Below are 13,894 nucleotides of genomic sequence, written 5' to 3' on the forward strand. Positions count from 1 at the left end.
GACTTAAGAGACTCCTTGTCTCCTGGAGACAAACTGCCCACTCTAGCACATTCCATAGCTTAACCATGATATGCCTTCATAACAGCTCAGCCCTAATGGACATCTGAGGGGAAACAAGATGAATGTGATTTTAAAAGTCTTGAGGTACACTGGACAAACATTTGTCTTTGTAAAATAATAAAAAAATATTAATAGTCAGTAAAAATATTCCAACTTACATTTAGTCAACAACAAAAAAAGGACTCACTGATTTGACTCAATTTAGATCTGTGACGTGTATTAATTATTCGCTGTCGTGATGACGTCTATGTTTTTTTACCTGACTTTTTTATGTGGATTCCCTTTCAGACATGAAACACTGACAGTTATCTGGATTTATTTATTTTTATATGCACTTTAATCAAACGTCCCCCAAGGGACAGTGAAGACTAGAAATGGATTGATTTCAACTGATGTAACTTTAACTCAGTGCTTGTGTTTAGCGCTATCATACAGTACCTGGTAGTTTCCCTTGAGGCTGCTGATCATGCTGGAGATCTGGTTTACCAGGCTGAGGTCATGGATTAGGTTCTGAAGATCTTGGTACAACTGACCAGGGCCCAAGTACAGCTTGTCTACGCAGAAACACACAAAAGAAGAATTTAAAAAAAAAATAAAAACAGCAAAACTCTAAACTAAAAGTATAGATGTATTGTTTGTATTACTAAGGTTTAATTGATTGATGTATTAAGCTGTCCTGCTGTACTCAGGAATCTCATGTATTTGATCTCTTTGTATGTGCAGCATAATTGCAACATTAGTTAATCCTGCAATGAGTGTGGTTAGGTTCACTTCGAGAGTGTGGAATCATTGGCGTGTTAGTCCATATGCTAATATCAGAACACTATGCATTGTGGAACTTTGACTGTTATAGTCATTTTTTATTTTATGTGTTTTATCTTGTATTTTCCGGTCTTTTGCTATGTTTTGTATTGTGCTATGGACTGTTTTTGTGTGTGTCCTGAATAAAGAATATGATATTAAACAAGTAAGTAATAGCAGCGACTACAATCCTACATAGAGAGAAGTGTCCTCATCTGAGCTTGAAAGAATGAAAGCACACAAAAAGCAAAAGGTAGCAAATCAATTTAGCTGAGACGTTAAAAACGTCAACTGTCCCCTTATAGAAAGTTGGATACACCAGCAGAAAGAGTGAGGCCCGTCTGATGAGAGAGGCTGTTCAAATTGGACTAACAAAGACAAAAATCAATAAAGGGCAATCAGTCAGTTTCCCACAGGGAGCGGTGACAGCTCAGCAAACTTGGCAGTGATTCTCACCAGTGTGCTCACTTATTCACAAGAACGCTATGTTAGCTTTCAGAGGCCACACAAATCTTGCATATGTGTTAGCATGTCTCACCCTGTATGTTTGTTACTTGTGTACCAGCTGTATGTATGCAAGCTGCAATAGGTATGCTGTAGGTATTTGCCTTTCATCATTTTTGCACTTCTGCTTAAAACAGAATATCTAATAATCCTATGTGAGGAGATGTGAGCAGTTACTGTGCCATTGTTTGGTATCAAAAGGTACTTACACAAAACACTGCTGCACAGAATACACAACCACATAGCTCATCAAAGGTCTGACTGACTCACACACACACACACACACACACACACACGCATGCCATCATGAAGCGTAGGTTGTAAAGAGGACAGAGAGGCCTGTCAGTTGGCCGAAACAGTCAACAGAAAAGGTTGTCGAGGTCATTCAATCAAATGGTCCAATTAACAAGAACAGGGCTCTTTCAAATTAAAACCTAACTGTAAACATTTTAGAGGCCACAATAATACCCGATGAGATTGTGGATTGGTGAACAAACAGTTAAACCGCATCAGAGTCTTTGGCACCAAAATGACTTTGTTTGCTTCTGCCATTCTACTTTCTCTTCTCCTCTTCTTCTTCTTCTTAGACAATAGTCACCGAGTCTGCCTGGTGCTCCAACTCCATGGCAACCCAGTCCAGTCCTCTCCTAAAAGGTCTTGGTGACTGGGCAGTCAGGGGACACTTTAGCCCTGTTTGTGCATTGCCAGGATCTGCATTTGTAGGTGGTCTCTCTGAGAATTATTCAGAAATTCTCTGTGGTCCTTACACATGCATGAGCACACACATGCATGAGCATAGACAAAACACAGCAGACCTACAGTAGTGTATATGGGTTTAAGATTTCATTGATGTTTTTATGGTCAACGACCTGTTATTGTATTTTCATGTCACTGGCTCAAATCCCAGCCACCTTCTAAATGAGAAATATATTGTTGGAGTGTGTTTTTGTCTTTTGTTACAATGTTATTTTTTTCAGTTGAACTCTTTGCCTTATCTAATGAAGCTGTGTGCAATTGTCATGGCTGATCTGTCTCAGCAAAGGCTGAGACACTGGGTTGAATTCAGGTTAGGGCAGAAATGCTGAATATACCTGTCATGCTGGCTCTATTGTATGTCATGCTTGGATAAGTTCATTTATAGCCAGTATCAAATGACGGAGTACTTTCTCTGCTTATCACTTCATATTGGCATGGTTTAATAACATAGAACAAGTGATTGAACTCCATATTTTCCACATCCCTGTGCATGCTGAGGCATGTAGTTTTAACTTTATTCTACTCAAAGTTAAAATCAAGCCCTGTGATCGGTGTATGATGCGTGTCTGTGCGTGCCTTGTAGCATGTTTCCTCCCTTTATTTTACCATATTTTTCTATACATTATCCACATTAAATTGCAAATAATAAAATGCAACTGAATTGACCATTTCCCACGGACAAAACGGGGCCTGTGTAACTCATTTCAACCTGGGTCCAACTTCCTGAATGGCTCTTTGTGGAAGTGCCAAACGACACAAACAGGCCTGGCAGCATCATAGAAAACACACCAGTCATCCCAGCAATTACACACTTCCTAAAAACAAACACTATATCTACAAATTGCAAGGTGACTCTAAGCAGCGGGGAAATGTAACTTAAAATGAACAGGCTGCATGGTCCCATTGCTATGCAGTATAGAGAAGAAATGAACTTTGCAGAGAGTCTTAAAAAGAGGTGACATCATACGCTGAGAGTATTTTCATAGTCTTCTAGCAGGCTGGGCACCAAGCTGCATTTGGCTGCACACAGTTGACTAAGAAACAATTGTTTCTACTTGTTAAAAGTTTGTGTATGGACGCACATTCCCAAAAGGTTGGGAAATAATTAAACCAAAGCAAAGGAACTAAGTGAAGGTATGCAAGCTATTGTCAACTAACATGATTTAGTCCTGTCAAGGGAATTAAGTTATATGCAATGACACATTTTTAAAGCACTGTGGTTACGTCAGATAATCTCAAAATCAACATTTGCAAGAACAAAACATTATATTTGAGACCCATGCAGTCTTCCTCAGGCCTATAAGGAGTACGCATATTATATCATTACACCGGGTTATGATGATGCTGTGAACCTGTCTGGCTGTTGCTGCCCTAGGAATACCCTACAGTCACACCAGATGATACGCAGGTCTGTCTTTGCCATCTGTTATGTACACTCATGCAACTGCTGGACTTTTCTTATAACTCAGTGAAGTATCAGAGGGAGAAAGGTGGCCTGGCAGGAGATGGGGCACTAGAGCGTGCACTAAGTGGAAGGTAAGGTGAAAAGGGTATAAAAAGGCAAAAAGAGGGGTGAAATAGTTTAAGAGTATGAAACATTGCAGGTGGACTGCATGCTACAACACAAAAAACATTACAAAAAACATTGCAGGATTTATAAAAAGATAAAAGGGACACTGCAAAAGACTTATTATAATTATGTAACAGTTTGGCAGATGTTAGATTAAAGGTAGGTAGAGAGAGGTAGAAGAAGGACGAGGCAGAGACTGAGCGACAGAGTGCCGTGTGAAATCTGAAATCATTGGATTCGGCAGCCAGCAGACTAGAGGATTGCGGAGGAAAGAAATACACACTCAGGGGCTGGACGGTTTGTGAAGGTCTGACACCATTCTAGAAATGTCTGTGAATGCCCAGCAAGAAAAACTATTTATTCTATGTATAAATAATGTAGTTTGTTAAAATCGTGCAACGTTTTTTCACCTTTGTAACACTGCCGAAATTAGGCAAATTCTGTCTCAAAACGATGCTGAAAAACTAGTCCATGTATTTTTACTTACAGGTTGGACTACTGTAATTCCTTGCTTTCAGAATGCTCAAATAAGTCCCTTAAGATTTTCCAGCTGATCCAGAATGCTGCAGCGAGTGTTCTGACAAGAACTACGAAAAGAGCTCATATTTCTCCTGTATTAACTTCTCTGCATTGACTTCCTATAAAATCCAGGATTGAATTTAAAATCCTTCTCCTGACCTACAAAGCACTAAATGGTCTAGCACCATCATATCTCAAAGAGCTCATAGTACCTTATTGTCCCACTAGAGCCCTGTGCTCCCAGAATGCAGAGTCACTTGCGGTTCCTAGAGTCTTTAAAAGTAGAATGGGGGAGCCAGAGCATTCAGCTGTCAGGGTCCTCTCCTGTGGAACCAGCTTCCAGTCTGGGTTTGGGGTGGCAGACAGCATCACCACATTTAAGAGTAAACTTAAAACTCTCCTCTTTGATATAGCTTAAAGTTAGAGAGTTGGGAGTTAAAGCGTTCGCCTAGACCGGCGGGGGACTGGCTCAGGTCTGCCTTGCACCAGCTCTTAATTATGCTGTAATTGTTTTAGACTGCCGGGGGACTTGCTTCCTTTGACACACTGAGCTCTTCTCTGCTCTCCCTTTCCATCTGTGTGCATCCATGTCCCAGAAATGCTTGTTACTAACCTAGCTCTGGGGAGCGTATTCCCCGGAGCACTGATGTTTTCTGTCGCCCAGCAGTTTTTCTTGGATTAGGGTGGCACCTAAATCATGGCTGCAGCTGTTGCCGTGGTCCTGCTCCGCGTCCTGCTATGCCCTGTTACACCCTGCCATGCTCTGGAGTGCCCTGCTATATCCTGCTACACCCTGTTACACCCTGCAGTGTCCAGCTACATCATGAACTAGTACAACTACTATTTCTAGTCATAATTTCATGATCTTTATTGTTATTATTATTGTCACTGTTCATCACACCCCCAACCGGCACCATCTCACACCGCCTACAAAGAGCCCGGGTCTGTCCGAGGTCTTTCCTTAAAAGGAAGTTTTTTCTTCGCCACTGTCACACTAAATGCTTCCTCTTGGGGGAATTACTGGAATTGTTGGGTCCTTGTAAATTATAGAGTTTGGTCTAGACCTACTATGTCTGTAAAGTGTCTTGAATTCAATTCTTACGGTTTTTGGAATGCTCCAAGTAATATTGATGATTATAGTTCTGGAGAGGGCCATACTATAAACCACAAGACAACCTCTAAGCTCCAGCCTATATAGTCCAGTACAAGCATAGATATATTTACCTTTAATCACTTAGTCATCAAGCACAAGTAGCTACCAGACCAGCAGGTCTTGACTCCTATATCCCAGAGTGTCAAATCCCTATGGCCTACTACTTAACAACTCAGCTGACTGAACTCGCGCCCTTTTATTCCAGACCTTTTGTGACAGAGAGAGAAACAGCACCACAGACAAGCAAGACTGCTGCTCCAAAATAACAGAATGTGACACTGTGGTTCGTACTTGGCTTAGCGTTGATGACAACCTTCTCCCCAGAATGAGATGCTGGGTAGCGGCTGTTGTCGGCCATGTCCTCGCTGGATCCAAACTCTAGCACTTCCACAAAGCTCAAAGGCACGCTCCACTTCAGAAGGAACTTTTGGTCGGGTATGGCATTGCCACTGCCACTCCCACTGCCATCCTGACACCTGGACAGAGTAGGAAGAGGTGGAGGTCATGTGGCAAACCGCCTCTGGTTCAAATTGTTCTTAACACCTTGTGGGGAATACATAACTATTCGGCACTTATGGCAATAATGTAGAAAAAAATAGCATCAGCGCGGTGGAGGAGGTATATGGATGCCTTGTTTGAAAGGTAAGAGGAGGTAATTGTCACTCATCTAGAAAATCACTTTTTTTAAAGTAAGTGCATGTGTCCCAGAAACAGTATGTGGTGTCTAACATGTTACAATTACAGGAAAGAAGCTGAAAAGCCCAGTAACGGGGCTCTCCTTTACTCTTGGCTAAATAACAAGCCACAGTGGGTACAAATGGTTCCAAAACCTACAGACTCAGTGTGGTCAGGACACCAGTCACATACACTAGTCACATACAGTGCTTATCATATTTCTCTACACTTGAGAAGTTCATTCTAGTTTAGTTCATTTTAAGACAGATTTTTACTGTCAGGAAATCCTAGTTACATTAAATGTTCCCTTACAGTAGGCAAAGTGAACCATACAAACAAAAAAAACACACACACATTTTTTTTTCTAAATTTGTAAAAAGCTAAAGAAATTACAGAATTTTACAACCAAGGAAAGGAGATGGTGCAAATTAAGGGACAGACTAATAACAGGTCTGGTTTGCGGTTACTCTTACCGGATATTGGGCGTGGCACACATGAGAACATCATTTAGCAGGAAGAGGCGTCGCTCCTTGGTTTTGATGATTTCACCACGCTCATTGTAGACTGTCTCCACCATGTCGTCTGAGCGGATCAGGTAGCGGCTGCCATTACTCAGAAGCTAATGGATAGTGACGATAAGTAACAGTGATACTATGTGAAGATGCAGTAGGACTTTGGATCTCTGATTAAAGTCCTTAGCTTACAACACAAAGCTCAGAGAAGAAACATAGACCAAACCGAGATCTCACTTGTTTTGTGTTGGTGTACACAAGAAAAAAAACCTAATGCATTTCAGCCTATAGATTGTTTTTTAAACTCTGGGTATCAAGGTGTCTTGGAACATGTAGCTCCCAAAATTCAGTCTGGCAAGAAACCTTTGTCATATCATCTTGCTTTCTCTTCCCCCAAGTTTCCTGTCATTCTCAGCCGTGAAACCATACACTTTGGGCAACAGCATATAATATATGACTACTAACAGCGACTCTGCAATTAATGTCCATGATGAATAATAAAACACCTCTGCCCCATGTTAGATATCCTGTAAACACATGTTTCTACTCAGATGCCCGAGTGGGTGGCTGACAAATAATTAGGGACAAGCTTGTATTGTGTGCATATGTGCGTAGCCATGTGCTAAAAATATGCTATTCAGGCAAGAGAATACTTGATAAAATGTGAAGCTCATCTGCTCGGTGGCTACCCACATTGGGACAGAGAGAAATGCAACAGCATATGTTAAAAGACTCAAACATGAGCCAAAAATGGGCACACTGACTGAGCAATGAGCGCATCATGAATCAAGAAGGAAGTCTCCACCAAGCTACAGCATCACACTGTACAATTCAAACTACAAACATGCATGCCAGGGCACGCGCACTGAGCAGACCTTGTTGAGGTAGCGTTCGTTCATGGCCTTTGCAATGTGACGGATCTCGCAGCACTGGTCTGCTTCCCTTTTTTTTTCATTGAGCTTCTCTGCCAGTGTCTCCAGTTCGGTCAGGGCCATCTGTAGGGGCAGACGGTCTGCATGACCCACTGGTGTGTTCTTCAACATGTCCTGACGAGAACGCACAGAGAAGTCATACATTAGTCAGTGTTTGAGGATCTACACAGGACCAATCTCCCAGTGCCTTTTAACGGTTTCACTTATGGACAATCTGCATTATAACAGCATTTGTTGTAAGCAATGCATGCTCTATAGCACACCTCATGACTGAGAAGGTTTTAATAATAATAATAGAACCATGCAGTCAATACAAGGCTGTTAGACATGTTTTTTTTTAAGGGGGGGGGGGGGGGGGTTCTCTGCAAGAGGAACAGCAAAAATAAATATGCCAGGTCAGGATTAAAAGAGATCTGAGGAAACCAGAGCATTTCCCTCCCTTTCCTTGAAGTTGAAAAACAAAGTGCCTTGATTAATGTGTATGGCACTCCCTCTGCTGGTGAACACACACACACACACATACACACACACACACGTTTATTGTTAAGACGCAGAAAAGAAGGACTCATCACACCTGAAGGAGCAGAATGAATTGTGGGAATCTCTGGATAGGTTTCATCATCAGGCCATACAAAGTCATTCGGTCACTGCTGGTCTCCTGACGATGCTGTGGGTGAGAAGACGGGTAACTGCAGTGTAGTTAGGAACCAGTCTTTAGATTTTTAAAAAGGGTGCTAGTGATGGAGGAATAGGACTAAAAAGCATGCTAGCTGCAGCCGGGTACAGAGTTGTATATACCAGGCTAACTCATGATTTGCATTTTTGTAAGGAAACAATCTGTCTTATATTTAATGTAATTAGCTTTCTTTGAGCGAACAGCAAGAATTTTACTTAATCAATGGTTAAAACACTAACAGTAATCCCTTTCTGTTGAAATGCACAATACACATTATGTAACAAAAGAAAATGCAAAGAAAACATGATATCCCTATGAAAGAACAATATTTATGACAAACCTTGAGGAATTCCAGGAAGCCAGGTTTGGAGGCGCATGTCTTCCTTACCACTGCCATCGCAGTGCTGAAGTTGTTCACATACTCACTGTAGGCGTCCAGCACCATGGACTTAGAGAACTGTTAAAAAACACAGCCGTTCAAATACATCAACCACCACTGAAGTAACACTAAATATAACTTTACTGTCAGAGCAATGTGTTTACTCTTGTTCACTGGAAGACAAGTGTGGTCAACATAGTTTTAAATAAGTTACTTCTAGTCTTCATTTCTCAAGTTTATTTTTGTGTTTTGGCCTTGGAGTTTACATATTGCTTAACAAAGAAAATATTTAGGTCACATCAAGCCTTCACTCTGCAGAAGAATTTGCAGGCTCTCTGAAAAACATTCTTGTTCTTCTCCTTTTTGACATCATCCACATCCACATCCACAGGTCCAATGGCAGTTGCAGCTCCATCAGCTGAGCCAGCAGCCGCTGAAGCTGCAACATTAGTAGCGTTACAGACAATTGGCACACAATCAGTCTCTGTATTGTAATTATTGGTAGCAACAGCCGACTCTTCTTTAGTGGGAGTAGCAGTGTCTCTGATGCCATCATGAAGGTATAAGTGCCTGTGGAAGGTGTTGCATATTCATAGCTGGAAATCTCGAGGTCTGAATGCCCATCACTGGTACTCTGGGGGAGTGAATGTTCATCCCTGACTGGAGCAATGGATGATTCACTTGCTAAGTCAGTGGGGGCTGAAACTTCTCTCTTTAAGTCAGTCTTGATAGGGTCAGACTCTAAAAACTGGGGTCGGTGCCTGAGTCAACGGTAACGGAGGGCTTTTTCATTTTTGTCTTTCCATCAGCTTCGTCAATGTAACTGCCATAGTCAACATATGAGTCAGAAGCCCTATCATGTCTGAGCTCCAAGCCCGTTTTAGTGTATGTGAGACAATCATCTGATTAATCTACAGGATACAAGGGGAAAACAGCCATGAGCTGAAGGGCAGCTTGATTATAGGAGCTGGTGTCCATTTAATCTAACAGGTGAACCACTGTTAAAAAACTGTGTTTTAGGACTTCCCTGGGTGTGACTCTCTTTCCAGTATCCAGAAGTAGACATGATTTTAGGAGGCTTAAAAACACCATCCTATCTTTACACTCAAGATTGTCTCTTTTTGCTGGGCATTTCTGTACTGCTTGCTCCATATTCCCAAACAATTCAAACACGTTCTGGGACACTTGGAACTTGAAACCGGTGGTCTTCTCAAACTCCTCTGGTGTTTTTAGTTCTCCCCTTTGGACTAGTGGAGTGCTTCTCCATGCTGAAATAATGACAGGTGTATTTGCCAGCCTTCAGCATGTGGTCTTCTGGCTGGCCCAGAAGGTGCACCATAGTTCTCATCCTACTACATGAACAGATTCCAGGGAAGAGTTGGATGCTAAAGTACATGCATGCCATGATGCATCCCAATCCCCACATAACAGCTTCGGACAAGTGGAGACCCGTGTACAGGCACTGTCTCCTTGTCTTTTTCATTTTCATTACCCAATGTCAAAGTTAAAGTAAAGGAAGACATTTTTGCAGTCAAATGTTTTCAAATACTTTTCAAACACAATAATAGTTAATTTGTTTAATTAGTCAGAAGTTGACCAAAAGGTAAATTACCAGATTTTGATGAGGGGGCTTAGTTTGTGGAGTTTTCAAGTTGACAAAATTCTAGAACTCTAAATACTAAACAATGGAGCGCCATTGTTAATGGCTTTGTCCATTTCCCTAGCATCAGCTTAACTCAAGGTGAACATACTCAGAGTTATTCGACCAAATTCTGAGTTTTCCATCTCAAGGTTTATCAACTCAGAGTTTGTGAAACCGGCTTTCTTAAACAGGACAGAGAGGTCAAGATGAGGTCTTGTGTTTTGAAAATCCTTGCCAATGAGTAGCTAAGCAGCCAAAGAGAGCAGCTTTCTGCATCTGCATGAGAGAATGTGTCATTGACATGAAGCAATATGGTTAGAAAAGGGAGGAGTGTGGCTGTGTAATCACGATAAATACCATACGTGTCCAACTGATTAAAAAACCACAGCTGATGTACTGTATATTATTAATATTTACTATATTGGTGAAGTTCTCCACAAAAAGGCTTTAAAATTACAGTCCCAGCTTACCGATGCAACAAAGACATCCCCAATCATCTCCAGGTTGTCCCACTCAGCCACACGGCTTGCCAGGGCGATCTGAAACAGGAAGTGGGACTGCAGGATCTCACGCACACGATAGAAGGTTATCTTCAGTTTCCTGTCGCTCAGAAGCCTCGGCTCAATCTGGGTCAGGGGCTTCTCATATTGCTGATAAAGCAGACAATGTGAACTATTAATAAACATGTCAAAGTGGATTTGGCAATCACTGCATCCTTACTTGCCTACCTCTAATATCCTTTTCAGTGCGTCAAGATAGTTCTTCTCACTCTCCAATATAGATCCCAATATACATCTTCTCACCAGCTGTAGAGCAAAAAATACCAAATCATTGGTCTTTAGGCATGGTTTTCTATAACACAAAATCCACACAGTAAAGTTAAAAAAAAATTGAGATGGAAGTTGAAGGGCATGGTCATTACCTGTTGCTGTGAAAGACCCTCTGGTGCTGGACACAGCACAGGCTCAACATTGAAACAGTCCACCTCGATAAAGAGTTCAGACTCCTCATCCTCAAAACAGGCAGACTTCCTCTCTAAAAGATGACAAAGAGATGCTGAAGAGACAGAAAACGCTGCCCTAGCCAAACCATTTGGGGGGTGGCAGTAGCTCAGTCCATAGGGAGTTGGGTTGGGAACCGGAGGGTCACTGGTTCAAATCCCCGTATGGACCCAAAAAGTTGGGAGCGTGGATTGGTGGCTGGAGAGATGCCAGTTCACCTCCTGGGCACTGCCAGGTGCTCTTGAGCAAGGCACCGTACCCCCCCGACCGCTCAGGGCGCTGGTTCAGCTGGCAGCCCACTCACTTTGACATCTCTCCATGTATAGTGCATGTATAGGTCCTGAGCATGTGTGTGTATTTCAGGCCTGTGTGTGAGTACTAACAAAAAGTGTGTACACAGAGTGAAGTGCAGTAATTTTCCCATTGGGGACTAATAAACAAATTATCTTATCTTATCTTACCATGTTGCCCTTTTCTAAAATGCCAAAACATTCACCTTAACACTGATTTAAAATAAACAAAAGAGCCAAGGGGGTATCTGTCAAGCTAAAGGGAGCACAGTTTATGAAGGCAAATTACATACCATTACAGAATGATTTTGTTTTGATGAAAGAGCGTCCTTTCTTCACTGCAGCTTTGGTTTTCTCAAGCCCATCTTTGGTCCCATCCTTAGCTGCCTTCACCAGCTTTTGCATCTTTGAGGAGACAAAATACATAATTATCCATCACAAAAGTAACACAAATGTTATTAATTTTCACAGTTGAGTATTTCAGTCCATTGTTAAATTTAGTTTGCGTTGTCTAAGCTTTTGGGTAAAAAGTTACTGAACTGAGCTAAGCGGGACAGGAGCAGTGTTAAGAGTAGGGATGAAGATAAATGGCAGTTTGGGTAGAAAAAGGACAACGGGAGAGCACAGTTGCCCAGAGAATGACACATGCCTACTGTAGTAAGTGGGACATCTGCTGAAAAAAGCACAGTGCTTAAATAGATAATGACTGATCAAATTGTAAAATATATTGTAAATGCAACTAATGTTTTCTGTTGGAATATGCAACAACAAACTGACAAACTGTTTATCAGCTACTTTGAATAATACAATAAAAACCTCAGTTGCTGGTGTCTCAGTTTACTGTAGAATTTTACAAATGTTACTTAAGAATATATCTTAAGCTTCACAACATATAACGAGTAAGTGCAGCAGACAGGAAGGCAAATGAATTGTATGCAAACCCATCACCAGTACCACCACCACAAGTCATTCACATGGGAGCAGTATGAGCGTACCAAGTCAGTAGGAGACACTCAGAGTGGTTAGCTAGAGTGAGAGTTAAGGGTTGGAACTACTTTGTCTAGCACAAGCAGGTGAGGTGAGCCTCAGGTAGTTTACCTTGTGCTCGTGTTTCTGTTTTAACTGCTGCAGCTCTACCGTTCCCACTGTATTTGCCATTAGATCTTTCATCTTTTTCTCATAGTGTTCTTTCAAGCGTGTCAGATCTTGAGAAAGCTAAAGAAAAGCAAAGCAGGCGTTACCGTTTATGGTTTTGGAATGACCTTGCAACTTTAGATCCACAGCAAGCTTACTTACTAGTATGTATGTTGTATCACCAAGATGTGATTTCATTGAAATATATTTTCTAAATTAATTTCTTAATTTGACAACAGTTGCATTCATGTGTAAATAAATACGTATCAACACAAATAGTACAAAATGCTAAAATGAAATAGCTCTCACTTCATTAGGCGAAGTTCTTCTCACCCACTTATTTCAAAAGCCATTGGCATTTGATTAAAGCTTTTTTTTGCCTGAAGCAATCATTAAATTCTGACCATGACACACTTTGAAAACAAAGTGAAGTCGAATTCTCAAAACCACAATCCAAAACATTACAGAGCACAGCAAGCAAACTGTAAGCCAGGATCAGGTCTGCAGAAGCAAATGAGCTGTGGCGTCCACATAAAATGCACAAAGGGACTGTACATTATTGAAATTTGGACCCACAAAAAATTTGAACTAACATAGGTTTGTTGTATAAACAATTATAAATAAATTGCAAATTAAAACTAAAAAGAATCCCTGCTTCATCAGCTGCTGTCATCTGTCCACCTACAGATGTACAGTGATATTAAGACAAGAGCTGTTTATTGGTTAAAATGCTGACAGAGAAATGGGAGGGTGATTGTTGTACACACATGGGTTTTGCTCTGGGGTGGCTTCCCTCTCATGAAGGCGTGGGGCAGGCCGTTCTCAGGGCGACCTTCCCCGTCGCTGGCCTCATCATAGCTTTCAAACTCGCTAGAGCTCCAGCCGTTGTCCAGGGAGCTGTTGCAGCCGCCCTCCTCCCCAAATTCCACGTCATCATAGATCATCTCATCTGGATATGTATGAAAAAACAGGACAGACATAGAAATTGAAAACAGAAATATTATCGTTTAGTAAATCACAGAGCCTACAGAGCAATTTTTTTGGCTTCTTTTATCAGAAGGTTAGTAGCATAAACTTGTACAACGCATTTTCAGATAAACACAACACAATAACAATATACTGTGCTGAAATGGAATAGCCTTGAAACAAAGCTTATAATACTGCGAGCAGGTCAATAGTGCGCTAACTTAACATGGTAATTTTCAATGCAATAGCTTTGTGCCGGTTTTGTATTATATCATAATGTGTTCCTGTGTCCAGAAATAAGCAGTAAAAAAAATCTACTTTGCT

At 41.3% G+C, this 13,894-nt stretch overlaps 1 protein-coding gene across 2 annotated transcripts in view; it reads right to left on the bottom strand.

Moving 5' to 3' along the window:
• Positions 1–13,894, bottom strand: part of arhgef10 (Rho guanine nucleotide exchange factor (GEF) 10) — a 55,340-nt gene that overhangs the window by 24,395 nt on the left and 17,051 nt on the right. The window contains exons 8-19 of one of the 2 annotated variants that reach the window (XM_034858109.1): positions 13,372–13,553; positions 12,569–12,685; positions 11,764–11,875; positions 11,102–11,214; positions 10,908–10,985; positions 10,650–10,829; positions 8,499–8,615; positions 8,057–8,149; positions 7,426–7,596; positions 6,512–6,657; positions 5,655–5,839; positions 499–614 (exon numbers count right to left, since the gene is read on the bottom strand). In XM_034858109.1, coding sequence (XP_034714000.1) covers positions 499–614; positions 5,655–5,839; positions 6,512–6,657; positions 7,426–7,596; positions 8,057–8,149; positions 8,499–8,615; positions 10,650–10,829; positions 10,908–10,985; positions 11,102–11,214; positions 11,764–11,875; positions 12,569–12,685; positions 13,372–13,553 — 1,610 coding nt within the window. The remainder of the gene's footprint in view (positions 1–498; positions 615–5,654; positions 5,840–6,511; positions 6,658–7,425; positions 7,597–8,056; positions 8,150–8,498; positions 8,616–10,649; positions 10,830–10,907; positions 10,986–11,101; positions 11,215–11,763; positions 11,876–12,568; positions 12,686–13,371; positions 13,554–13,894) is intronic. The other variant, XM_034858110.1, reaches the window with a different exon arrangement.

Source organism: Etheostoma cragini, chromosome 20 (genome assembly GCF_013103735.1).
Source record: "Etheostoma cragini isolate CJK2018 chromosome 20, CSU_Ecrag_1.0, whole genome shotgun sequence".
Lineage (NCBI taxonomy): Eukaryota > Metazoa > Chordata > Actinopteri > Perciformes > Percidae > Etheostoma > Etheostoma cragini.